This window comes from Lampetra planeri, chromosome 39, assembly GCF_965212315.1.
Source record: "Lampetra planeri chromosome 39, kcLamPlan1.2.h2, whole genome shotgun sequence".
NCBI lineage: Eukaryota > Metazoa > Chordata > Hyperoartia > Petromyzontiformes > Petromyzontidae > Lampetra > Lampetra planeri.
This window is the reverse complement of record NC_136145.1, coordinates 8,963,613-8,977,274: the sequence shown is the minus strand read 5'-3', so window position 1 is coordinate 8,977,274 and position 13,662 is coordinate 8,963,613. Positions and strand designations below refer to the sequence as shown.

General features: G+C 44.8%; 1 protein-coding gene across 2 annotated transcripts in view; it reads left to right on the top strand.

Annotated features, from left to right (window-relative positions):
• Positions 1–13,662, top strand: part of LOC144731598 (semaphorin-6A-like) — a 146,721-nt gene that overhangs the window by 95,511 nt on the left and 37,548 nt on the right. For both annotated transcript variants that reach the window (XM_078612772.1, XM_078612771.1), the window contains 2 exons: positions 5,604–5,821; positions 10,109–10,240. In XM_078612772.1, the coding sequence (XP_078468898.1) occupies positions 5,604–5,821; positions 10,109–10,240 (350 nt within the window). The remainder of the gene's footprint in view (positions 1–5,603; positions 5,822–10,108; positions 10,241–13,662) is intronic.

Genomic DNA, 13,662 nt, shown 5'->3' with positions numbered 1-13,662 from the left:
TCAAAATAATATGTTATTTTATTTTTCTACCTACGTGACTTTGCCGAAAGAACCAAAAAGTATGGATTCCTGCAGTCACGAAAGCTTCAAATCAAGATTGTGTGTCTATACTAAGGGGAACTTGCACTCTCCGCAAAAGCTGCACTACTCTGCAGCTTTTGATATCGTCATGCAGACGTGTTTGTTTACTTGTCCTCAAAACACCTCGTTTATTAGCTCTTTTGTCTCAGTCAAGAAAATGTATGCGTATGTTCGACATTAGCATTGTAACATCCCTTTGTTTGATGTTGCAATGTTAAGCTTGCAGGGGAATAGAATGCGAACATTATTTCTGTGCTGGGCGATTGCTATGATTACAATAAATGTCCGGTTACAGATTTAATTAAAGCCTGGCGCATATTTTACTTTCAAGAAAGATCAAATTAAGCGCAGAGCGAGTTTGAAAATATGTGCAGCTTATTCAAAATCGTTTCTTCTCTCCCATTTGTCTTGGGACAGGTTTAATACCTAGGCCTCCAAATTCTCCACAACTCTTCAGTGTAGAGAAGGGGCTGCAAGATGTAACAATGGTTTCTTACATGCCGTGCATTGGGGTAAGCTGCAGAAACTACACAAAGAAGTTCCCTAATCCAATGACGGTGACATTTGTTTTTTTCCCATCTGGAAATGACGGAATTGAGAAGGTGAAAACGTTTGCAGGCCTAAAACTTTCCGTGTAATAGCACCAAATTTATAAATATAAATGTAATTGCGCAGCGAGACGTAACTTCAATAAAATGCCTATTTTTTTCTTTCTTCTCCCCTTCCCCATGGGTATTCAATATGGTAATTGTAAACAAAGTGAATACACAAGCCCGTCGTTGAATTTGCACTATCCCTACGCTGAAAGGAACACACCGTGCGTATGTAATTTAGAAAGTGTTTCATTAGCTCTGTACGGTCCAGATTTCTCTGAGCAATAACTCACATTGGTCTGACCAAGCTCCATAAATAACCTGCTTGCACGATACTGGCCATCTGCTTAACCCAAATCCTATTAACTTTACTTGCTGCAATCTCAAAAGAACAATCCATTATTTAGGCATGTGGTTTTGGAGTCTTTTTTTTGGGATCAATAATTGCTTTGGTTTTTTTTTACGAGAACGGTTACTTTTAAATGTGGCCACTTTGTTGTTCACATTACCCCAGCCTGACAACATAAGGCCTCCAGCTGTAGGCCATAAATGCTCTTCAGACGCAACTTACCCTTACAGCAGCACTTTCCACACCCATCTGGAAAAAAAATCAAACCCTGCCTCTTAAGGAGGTCCAGAAATGTCCGCCCACCTCCCAGGCTTGACGCTAATCTCTTAAAGCAAAACCTGCCACCAGCCGCGAGGAAGTTTAAAATGCAGTGCTTGCGGCACAGCCCTGGCATGATGAACGGCTTGCGATGCGGCCAATGAGCGGGGGGGGGGGGTGTGGGGGTGGTATCGACCGCATGTAATTTTTATACAATTTTAGATCGTGTCAAAATAATCGCGGAGGGTTTTGCGGGACTCTGCACTGGATTACGCCACGGAAAGCCAGCCATACTTGCGTGAGGATTTTTTTTTGGAGCAAAAAGTCTTTACGCATCACGTCGGTACAACAGGCTATTTTGTGAATATACTCGTTCGAGACAGCATAAGCACCTTACTGGTAACAAGTGCAAAGTCAACTAGTTGCGGAGCTGCTGTTTAACAAATGTAAAAAAGTGCCTCTCCCCTGATCTTCCTTCCATCTCCGACATCGTGCGCTGTTAATGAAAGAGGTCAGTGGTTAGTAATCGCCTCATCGCACACAGTGTAACCAACAGTGTTGCTCTTCTGCCATTCTGTGGGGATGGTAAACAAAAGCTGAACTGAATCAGACCAAATGATTGAGCCTGCAACTTCTGCTTTGGTAGAATAGAGCAGAGAATGGAGAAGGCTCTGCAAGAAGGGGTTAACGCTGTGCGTAAAAAAATCATTCCTTTGTTTCCTGGTCATTGAACAAACGTTCTCAGGGAGTAGGATGAGATTGCGGCGTCTCAAGCCAACTGGATTAGCATTCTGTAATAGAGTTCACTCGGTTTACTTCAATCTCGCCGCCTTTGTTTGACTTCTGAACCTGGGATGGCGAGAGTAGTGCGAACGGAATATCAACGAGCAAAGGCGAAGCGTGCGACGTTTCACGAGGGCGCCTTCCCCTTAGCGGTGATTTCATCCTCGCAGCTCCTGAGTCCAGGCTTAGATTGGGAAGCCCCCCTGCTGGTGCGCTGTGCCGCCCGCCGCCGCGCACATTGCGCTGGCGATATCACCCCGCAACCCCAACCCGCTCGCCCACCCACCCACCCTCCCGGCCCGTGGGCCAGCATGAGCGTCGCCAGCGGCGGTGCGACACGGAGTGATGCACCTCCCGCGCCTCTTTAAACACAACTTGCTCGCGTGCACAAGTGTATCGCTGAGATCTACAGCCTGGACACGGCAGGATGAACCACCAAAGACGGATAAGCCCCCGAACCCTGGCGGATCCTTAAGCCTGTCTCGCATTGCGTTGCGCATTGGCACGAGCGCGTGCCCGCGTATGTGCGCGTGCGCTCATTTTAAGAACAACTCAAGCTCCCCTTTGACCAGTTTCGGCCTGCAGGGGCGGTGGAGAGGAGACGGGCTTTTATCGCAAGGTCCAGACTGCGAGAGATGCAGATTGCAAACACAATTTCCTATTCGGGCCCAATCCAATTACCACCATCTGCGCAGGAATCCATCCCACCCTACCCGCCCGCTCTGCCGCATTTAAATTCAGCAGCCAACGGTAATGGAGGTAATAAATAGAAACAAGCCGAATTAAATTCCCGTTTTTGTCGAGCCAGGCACCTGAGCCTGAGTCTGTCAAAGCGTGGCGTGCGCCCAGGGAATGACAGAATCGCTTAACCTTTCCCAATGCTAATGGAAGAGACCTGGCAGTTCTCCATCTGCATGGCTGCACAGCCAACCAGCGAACGGAGCGCAGATGTGGCAGTTGTTCATACTAAAAGCTGCCCATTTAATTCTTTTTGTAAACACGATGCACAAAGCCAAGATATATATGCGGCCTGATTATTAATTTAATTTCTCATTCTCATTTAATCTTTTTTACGTGCACTTTTATTTTCCCTCCCCCTCTATAAACATAATTTTCAATATCTTCAAGGGCCATGTCATTACTGATTGAGACATCAACCCCGCATTTTTTTTTTCTTCTCCTCTCGACTTGAAGCGATGATGCCATTCTAATTGCCGGCATAATAGCGAAGGAGACTAAAGCTGCGTGAGAGAGGAGATGGAGGGGAAACTCATTAAATTAAAAAAATTAAAATGTAACCAGCTGCATTTTATTAGCATTATAATAGGGCCCAAATACCCAGGCAGCTGAATACTTGGGCCATGCGAACGCGACACTCTCCACGTCCTTACATGAAACATTGGCGGGGTCAGCTGTGCCACAGACGGATGGCTGCTCAGCCTCGGCTCCGCTGTGAGCTCCAGTGAGCACGGTGGCGCGACTGGTGCCCTTCCACCAGCACTGCGCTCGGTGGCTGATTGATGCTGTGTGACCTGGTCCCCAATTGGCGGCTGTGGGTGCCCCCGTGTAGTAATTTTCAAGTTTGTCATAGCCGCTAAATCTGGGTTACCGGGCCTACCGACCCCCGGGTGCCTGCCTTTCATGTTTTGCCGCTCTATCACTCGCATGTCATGGAGCGGGGGGGATGGTGGTTCATTACTGGGTTGTGTTGAAGCGGCTTGCTCTGGTCGAGGCTGAATGGATGAAGCGTCATTGTCATTGTATGCTGTATTTATCCAGCCCCCTCCGTTTGTCTGGAGGGTTTCGAGTTGTTGGCTCTTTGAGTTGATGTAGGTCGGCCTTGACCTTGTAAAGTATTGTGACGTTTTCATGACACACAAAGGACCAATAATCACAGGGGTGTGTGCGAGCGCGTAGAGCCGCGAGCTCGTGGGGTGGAGGGTGGTGACTGAGCTGTCTTTATCAGTCGCATTATTGTGGCAGGGGCATAAACTGTTTTGAAAGCTGAAAAAAAAAATAACCAGGCTCTTCCTCCATTTCTGCAGGACTCGAGTTAACAATTTTTATTGTTCAGCATTTTTTCTAACCCAACGCATAATTTCTAAGGGTACTTTAATGGAGCCAGTTATTCATGTGTAAGGAAAATCTACCCAATATTGGCTTTTCCGTGTTCGTGTGGCATTTAATATTCTGTGCAAAAAAGGCAATTGTTGAAAACTGATAAAAAAAAGTTTTTTGCCTCTCAAGTCTTAATTCTATAGTTTAACATTAAGAAGTGTAATTTTTGACATTTTTGAGTGCAGGCTTGGGACAAAATTGTTGGCAAAGGCAGCCATTAATAATAAGAGTGATTGCTATCTCTTCCCCCCTGGCTGACCCACGTGGCTGCCTCCCTCCCTCTCTTCAAGTCCACACCTAATACTTAACTCTTTTCCCTCCAGCCTGATCGAGATCATAGATAATCGTTCTTTCATATAGAAGGTTATCCCCCTCCCTTCGTCATCATAGTCCCCGTCATAGTCATGTGGAGTTTCCAACACAACTTCCAAGACCACCACAAATTGTGTCGTGGTCACCTCTCTCGCCTCAAATCTAACGCTCGTCGCTTAATTTACATCATCTTGGTTAAGGGTGACGGTTGGTGCAGAGGTCAAAGCAATGAGTCGGCACCGCTGACATCCTGGGTTCAGATCCGCCTGTCTGCTGATACCGGGTTCCCAAGCATAGTGAGTTGATCGTCTCAGCACTGTCGCCACCCCACCCCCTCCACCACATTCCATTTGGTTTACATAAAAATGTGGCTAAATTGCAGGCCTTATAATTAAAAATAGCGTTTCGATATGAGTGTAATGAATATTACATTCATTGACAAGAGTCGATAGGAAGGGCTGCCCCCTAATTTCTGGACCAGAGGTCACTTAGAAGGGATTTCAGAGGTAGCTCTATAATATCATCTTTTCATTGGCAGTTCTCTAACAAAAAGTGCCACGCTGCAATCAGTGGCATGACACTGATTGTAGAATTGGGATAAAATCGGTGGGGAAGATGCAAATCAAAAATTAAAATGTCTTGAAATGGAATTGCATTTAGACATTTTGCATTCAGCATGAGCATTATTATTTATACTTGTTTACCCAGGAAAGCCTCACTGGGTCTCAATACTTTTTCAGGAGATGCCTGCCAAGCTTTCACATTGAAGGTTGGGGGGAGTGGGAGGTGATGTTGCTATGCCTCATCACAATTGAGTAATTTGCAGATAAAATTTCAGCATCTGCATATTTGGACAATACTAGTTACACTGCGTGTTTTATTTAGCTGTGGGAGGAAACTGCAGAACCTAGAGGAAACCGATGCAGGGGGAGAACATACATACCCCTCGCAGAAAGATACTCCAGGTGGGAATCGAACACACTGCGACAACGATAACTTTTTGCGCACATGACTGATGTGTGCACATGTGCCTGTATTCCTGTGTGCCCGTGTGCCCAGGTGGTGGTGTCGCGCGTGGCTGACGTGTCCCCGTGTGCCCGTGTGCCCAGGTGGTGGTGTCGCGCGTGGCGCGCGTGTGCAAGGACGACGCCGGCGGCTCGCAGCGTGTGCTGGACAAGCACTGGACGTCCTTCGTTAAAGCGCGCCTTAATTGCTCCGTCCCCGGCGACACTCACTTCTACTTTAATGAGCTACAGGCCCTGACGGACATTATCACCATCAACGGCAGAGACGTAGTGCTGGGCGTCTTCACCACCCCTGCCAACAGGTACTCTCATTTAATCAGACGGACACGGACCCCTCACCCTCTGCTCGCTTTTTTTGTCCCCTGTGCAAATTTGTTTTCTCATATTTTGACCTTGATGCTGAATTCAGTGCCCGTGGCTCTAACAGGAAGAAAGCTTGTAAAATAATGGGGATTTTTGAGAAAAATATTTTTAATTGTTTCTGTAAGGGTTTTATCTCATTTCAACGAAGGTTGAACGTGTTAATGTAATGGCCCAGGCTGTTGGAGGAAGGGTACAATAACTCCCGTAAAGATAATCCAATATGAATAACAATTTTATGATAAAGTGATTTTGCTATTAGGGACTTACCCTAGAGAAAACCGTCCAAATTGATCAAACGATTGCCAAACTTCAAAGTATTATCTTAGTCAGCCAAGGCGATAACACCATTATGTGTGATGTCATCTTTCTACATCACGTCATACTGGCGCATGCACTCCCGATTACCGTGTGATGTCATCTTACGATGTCCTACATCATGCGCCGTACGATGTCATCTAAATATTTTGCTTCTGCACCCATCATTATTTGTAAATAATCGTGAGAACAAATGTACGTCGGAAAGTGTTTTAGGACAATCCATGCGGTTGCGTAATTTTTCTTCTTTGTCTTATTATTTTGAATAATGACCTCTGCATAGTCTTGGTAAAACATTTACTTGACCATCTCCTTGAACCCAAAGAAGATTAATGTTCACATTACAGCAGCTGGCTTCGGTGCTTGTTATCTTTTGAGTGTGGATTCTGTAACGGGCTCCTTTAACCTGTTGACCTGCGCACCTTTATTTGTGTTGGTGTCGGACGGAGTGGTGGTGAGAGGGCAGTGGCAGGGACAAAAAAAATGACTCTCTCGTGCTTACAATAGGAAATTGAGGCAGTGTGTGACCCATCCGTGGCATTTGTAAAATATTCATTAAAATGTCGCTATTCCGCCTGGGTCTGAGGTTGTTCATACACATGTATAATGAACCCTTGGCTTTTTTATTGTATTATTTAAAATACCACCTGCACCTTGCTTGTCAAAAGCACCTAGTTTGCATAGCTGTGTGGTAGTCCCCCAGCGTTCAACGCTCATACCTGAATGATGTTTAGAGATCAGAACATGGGTGTAATTAATGGACATTAATAATAACCTGTCCTGTGCATAGGCACAGTAAGGATCAACCATCTAGCAAAGACAATACCTAAATATGTATTCATTATATATTGAGTGTGGTGGACTTTTTATTTTTTTCTCACATCGAATCGTGAAAACAAGTGAAACATAAATTAATTAAGTTCACAAAATCATATAAACAGCACTCAGCCTCTCTGCTGATGCAAAAACAATAAGCATTTCCTGAAGAAGTGCATTGTGGTCCTGTTGTCTTAGGTCACCAGCAAGAGTACTACACTGCACATCTTTAGGAACTGCTGATGGTTTTTGCATATGCACAAATGGCTGTGTGCATTTTAGAAGTGTCTTGCGTGTGGTTTGAAACTGAAAGTATTTAAAGCTGCACCGTTTTTCTCATTATTTACACACATTAATACAAATAAGAGTTTGAGTGGTTTCGAGTTAGCTGTTGTCGGGCCACATTATCATGATCTCATGATGAGCACTGCATTAACAGTGGAAGAGTGTCCGACTAACCTTATGCTCCCCAACAAAGAGTGCCTGAAATGTGTTGAGATTTACAAAGGTTGCAATGGCCTTCCACGTTGCCGCCGTGATATATGGAGAATGATGGACAAGACAAATGCATAGATGTCCTTCACTGTTGATGGAAACGCTTCAGAAGAAATATAATTGTCCATTGCACGCACGCGCGGTTGATCCGAGCCCGCACGCTGTGCCGGGGTGTGGGATTTCACCAGGATTGTTCAGATTTAGTGGAAATGCCTGAGGCTTGGGGTTGGGAAACCAAAACTTGGCGGGCGTACAAAGCAGAAGCAGCGGCGTGTGGTGCAATTTGCAGGAAATTGCGCAACAATAGCGCGAATAGGTAGAAAACCCCGTGTTGTTTAGGATGATTGGCGCATGTGGGAAGACACGGTATTTATAATCTCGCGCGAGGTGGGGGTGGGGCTCACCTGCCGATCTCGCCCTTCCCGGCTTGTTTACGCGTTTGTACGTGGATACAGGTGTCGCCGTTATTTATTTAGTAATTCTAATTTTTTGGGCAGTGTTATCGACGGTTTCAGAAATAAATTGGCATGAATTATTGTAATGCCTTGCTGAAATGCTTAGAATAAATTAAAAGCTGATAACGAGACACATCTGCTTCTTTCATCCTTTGAGCCTCGGCAGTGTGTGATAGCGGTGTTTCACTGGGACGATGCAGCCGCGTGTTCACTGTCTCCCTGGCCGTGATGCCGAGTTGGCACCGACGGCTATTGCTTTGGCTCCTCAAGAGGCTGTAGGCAAAAATTTCCGTTGCAGCAGATACTGGCACATTGCCCGTGTTTTTACACGAGTTCAATTATGCCCGCGCCGATTGCCGGCACGGATTAAACACGTGGTGAAATGGGTTAATTAAGAAATTGCCCACTAGCACCTGAATACAAAGGAAGCACAGATACGAGCCTGCTTTGTAGGTGCGTGGAGTTTTTATTCCCCCCCCCCACTGATTATTTGCCAGGACAGATTTAGCACTCATCGAATGCGGTCAGCTGCATCGTAAATTGGCACGACAGCTGAAAGTCACCTAGAGAAGCGGGCATAGGTTTTTGGCTTTCCAACTCGCCAGCTAAGATATGAAGTGAAACGCATGGTTCAGAGGAAAAACCAGTGCCCAAGACATCGCACCCCATTACAAGGAGCAAGTGGACTGGGTAAGACGAATCACTGGGATGGATGATATCCGATGGTTGGAAGCGCAGTGAGCGAATTGCAGCTGAAAGAGAAAAACATGCTCCAAAAACTACAGAGATTCCTCTAAAAGTCACCACACAAAACCCCAAGAACGTGCCACAGCAGTCAACTGTTGGGTGGGTAGAGCAGGTTTAATGGTTACGTTCTTGATGAATGACAAATAGATTATTAAATAAGCCCTTTCATGTTTTGACAGTCCTTTAAGTAATAGAAATAAAAACAAGGAGAGGGTGAAGTCGTTTCCTGGGGGCATGTGTTTGTTTTGCCATGCACGACTGAGTTATTTATCTGGTCGTTAGGAAGTGTTTCCTTTTTTTTAGAGGCAACATCTGGCCATCCGAGGCATTCAGAGCTTCTTCTTCTTTAGCCATGGCGGGGGTCTGGAGCAGAATGTGATGGCGCCCACTTCCCTTCCATTGTTTCAGGAATGGAGAGAAGGGGCCCATCTGCTTGTAACAGTGGTTTGTCGCTCATTTACTCACGGATCTCCAATTTGTGATGTTACTCTTCGCCTTTGCCATTTTCACAAACCTAGAGTTGCCTTCAGCGCGCTGCCCATGTTCACGATCCTCTGCCTGCGTTTGTTGATAAGCGTCTTATTCTCCTCGGCCTTTGTGATTGATTTCATTAAACATTCCTTCACACTGCCTGTCTGTGCCTTATTATATAAAAAAACTATTTCAATGTCCGAGGCTTCCCCTCGCTCTTTCATGCATTGCTCTGTCGTGACCATGCAGGGCTGTCGGATGTCTTTGTGTTGTCCTCCGTAATACCGAATTGTATTGGGTACTTGTTTGCACGCTGAGCTGTGCTTATATTATGAACTACGCCCACACGCCCTGCGGCGAGGATAGATTTTTATGGATTTTCAATGATGCTCGTCTTGCCACGACCCACCGTAAAGAAAAGGCGCAGGTGGACATTGGTGCAGCTCCATAGATTTGTGTGTAGGTCATGTAATTGCTCAATGGGTATTTCAAAGTTTTACGAAAATAGCGTGGTTCTGAAAGTATCACATGGTGCGCGTGTGTGTTTGTGTATTGCGTGTACTGTGTTTGTGTATTGCGGGTCCTGTGTGTGTGGGCATGCATGTACGTGTGTGTGATGTATGTGTGTGTGAAATGCGTTGTCTAAATTGCATGTGCTGTGTGTGTGTTTGTGCGTGCACACGTATGTGTGATGTACGTGCGTGCATTACGTGCGCATCTGTATTGCATGTTTTCTTTACGGGTGTGTGTGCGTATGTACATGCGCCTGTGTGAATTGCGTGTGTTTGTATTACATGGGTTTGTATGAGCGTGTGTATTGTGTGTTTGTGTATTATTGTCCTGTGTGTATGTGCGTGCATGCATTCAACATGTGTTTTGTGTACGTGTGTGTGCGTGTCTCTCCTTGTTGTGCACACTCGTGACCAGCATCCCAGGCTCTGCCGTGTGTGCGTTCGACATGGAGGAACTGCTCAGCGTCTTCCGCGGCCGGTTTAAGGAACAGAAAAGTTCCGATTCGGGCTGGACCACGGTGCCCGAGGACAAGCTTCCCAAACCCAGGTCTGCCACGCTTTCCTCGACTCTCGTTCGTTTCACTTTGTGTTTTTCCCGCTTCCATGGTCAACTTCGTTCGGGAATTAACATATCACCAGACAAGCCGCGGTGTCGGTTGACGCTGGGAAACGGGGTCAGTAAATGTAACCGAAACGTCGCTTTGCCATTTTCCTCCACTGACACTGCACCTCGTTAACATCGTAGTCCGAATGGAAGTGTAAGGTCATGGGATAATTGATAATTTGTTCACCATGTTTATAATTTTGCAAGGCGTGTTTTGCAGTATCTCACCCCCGCCCACTCGGGTTATTTGCACTCGCAGATAGTACACTCATTTCTGCTACAACGATCACATGTTGTTGTCAGCTCCATGAGATCACTTTTTAAAAAGCAAAAAGGTCTCGTTGCCAAAGGATGCGTGCGTTGATGGCGTGGATGGCTTGCGTGTGGGAGTGTCGGTGCGTGGGTGCGCACAGCAAGCTGCATTTAATCAAGTGACAGGCGCATGCCGCGTGAGCTTTCGGGAGACAAAAGGCCAAGAGCAGCCAAAGAGCTCGTCCTTTGCTCCGCGGGGGAGCGCCCTTTTATTTGCCTTTCACCCGACGACAAGCAGATCCCGTTCGAGTGCTGCGCTACGTGGCGTGCATGCCTGTTTGATATTTGTTGGGCCCCCCCATTAACAAGAAGTGCACCTTTTTCAAAGGCATTTTGCGTGCATCTTGCAGCGGCGTGCAAGTGTAACTTAGGCGAATTCACGAAATGCACGATTTGGCAACGTTGATTACGTGTTTTAACCCCCATTGAAGTTGTCATTCGGATGGCGTAATCTGTAATGCCAATGCGAGTGCCTTTGTGCGCGTCCGCATGGGGTGCCGCGGCGGCGAGATGTTAACTACCTCGACTGGTATTCAGGAAGTCGTAGCTTCGATCCCAACCCTGACGCCTATTGTTTTTTTGGAGTTTGCGGTGTCTCGCTGTGGTCGTGTGGATTTTTCTCTGGGTCCTCTGGTTTTTCCCTCTACATTTAGAAACATGCGTTCAAAGTATTTGACTGCTATACATTTCCACATGATAAGCCACTTCATTGAGCTATAATGTGTGGCCAGGTTGCTTCTGAAAAGGAAGCTAATAGCTCAGTGGGCCTTACCTTATAAAAAAAATAGTTGAATAGTTTTAAATAGTTTAATGTCTTTCCATTTTTACAGATACCAAAGGGAGTTGTACTGAATATAATCCAAACTCTGTAAGCTGAGTCACTGGAGTTGCACAGCATGTGTTCATATACAATCTACTTTTTTCAGCTGTAATCAGAGAGACCCCTAGATGTATTACATCAAATCAAGCAAATTTGGTCTTTTGAAACATTCTGTTAATTGGCATATTTTTGGTAAATAAAAAATTCTGTACCATGTAATTTTATAGAATTTAATGTTTCCATTTACCTTATTCAAAGGCCAGACATTGTTTTAATGTCGCTTTTTTGTGCAGTAGCATATAAATTTAATTTTTACAATCACATCTAAATAATATATGAGTAAAAAAAACCGAAAGTGTCATGATAATAACAGTGATATAAAAGAGTCCAGGCATGAAAATATCAGCATGAGTCATGATAAATCCACGATTTGGCCTCCCGGGGGCCATCGCCAACCCTCAAAGTCTTGCGATGTGATTCAAATAATAATCATTATTAACCCTGGATGTATTAAAAAAAACATTGCTCCCTCAAAGTAGGTGCTTGCACGTAGTATGCAGACTTTTGAAGTTAAAAATAATCCTGGGAACATTTTTTATTTGTTTTGAAGAGTTGATTTGGTATTTTGCTCTCCCCCTGTGACGGTCTGCTCCCGCTTGGAACCAGAACCAGTACGCGATGTTCAATGAGAGCGGTAGAATCTTTAATGTGTGCTGTCTCATCGCATGGCTGGCTAAATCTTTTCCGACGGCACCCCTGATGCCGCACCCACCCACCACCAGGGTTCTGGCGGGCCAATGCCGCGCTTGGCTTTAAAATATCTATTTGGGTTGGGATTGAGATTTGAAGATGCTGTGGAATTAATTGTTTAGAGGCTAATGCATCATCTTCATTGCTTCGCACACTGGTGTGACCCAGATGTCTGCTTTGACTAACCCAGGGAGATGGGGAGGAATGCATGGATAACAAAATACTGAATAATTCAAAGCATGATTATCAACATGAGTATAAACAAGAATATTTGGGCAGATAACCGTAGTCAGAACCAGTGACCGAGTGATGGGAGTGACACAAATTTCGGCGGGACATGCCTATGAGCCAGTGTCAACAGAACAGAGGCCTTCATCCGGTAGTATATTGATAATTAGTTGAATAAATTGAGTAAAAGTCAGCTTCGTACATTTTTTTACTTTGTAAATTAATTGAAAGTTGAGTGGCTCACAGTATCCTGTGTGCGTATGTTTATTCCTGGATGTGCCATGTGCCTATTGAGTAAAGCCATGGCTGGCATCTGAGTCGCTCCATTATTGGACCATTGCACAGCCTTTAAGTTCCACGCCGCAAGCAGCTTTTTGAAGTGACCATTAACAGCACTATATTGGATTTTATGTATTTGGCAGACCCTCCCTCTTCAGAGATCACTCGCTGCTTGGCCTCTTCCCAATCAAATTCACTGAAATTACTCCCTCGCTAAAACCAGTGTGTGAGCAAATCAACTTTCTGCAAATAAGCTACTTGTGTGTTCCCTGACTAAGTTATATATTTCAAGCTCACAATTTAAAGGGCTGTCGTTTTGATTTTGTTTTATGTGGTGCTTGTTTTTTTTGTGATTGAAGTTTCTGCTTATTCGTCTTACTCAATGTTATTACTAGCATATTGCTGCTTTATTTTAGATAATCATTTATGTTCGTACTCTGCTCTGTCTGGCAAAGGTAAACTATCTCGGTTGGCAGTCACCAAAAATAAAGTTGAAAATAAATAAGTAATCGACTCGCTCACCCGTATTCTGTTTTAGGCAAACTTTGAGCATCTATCATAATAAGGATTGGATTTTTTTTACTTTATGTTCGTATTGTTGCTTTTGTCAGAAGTGGGACGATCGCTTCTGTATACTATTTCAGAGGAGGTGGTTTCCTCTCATAACCTGCCGGATGTATGAATCTACAGTACATTTCAATAAATACGTTCTTAATAAGCTGTTCCAAGTTGAACTGCGCAAGGATTCTTCTTGCAGTTGGACTAATGAATTAAGTGAGTGTAGATTCATTAAAAGTGTTGTATTCGCATTTGTGGAAATTAGTAACATTGAATACCTTGGCCTAATAATCACGTTTAATTAGGTGCGTTTCTCTATTCCCTGTGTACAATGAATGTATAGGCCTGTTGAGGCAATTTAAAACTGAACATGCATAGCTAAAATATTGTTTATAATGAGACGCATTATCATACGTTT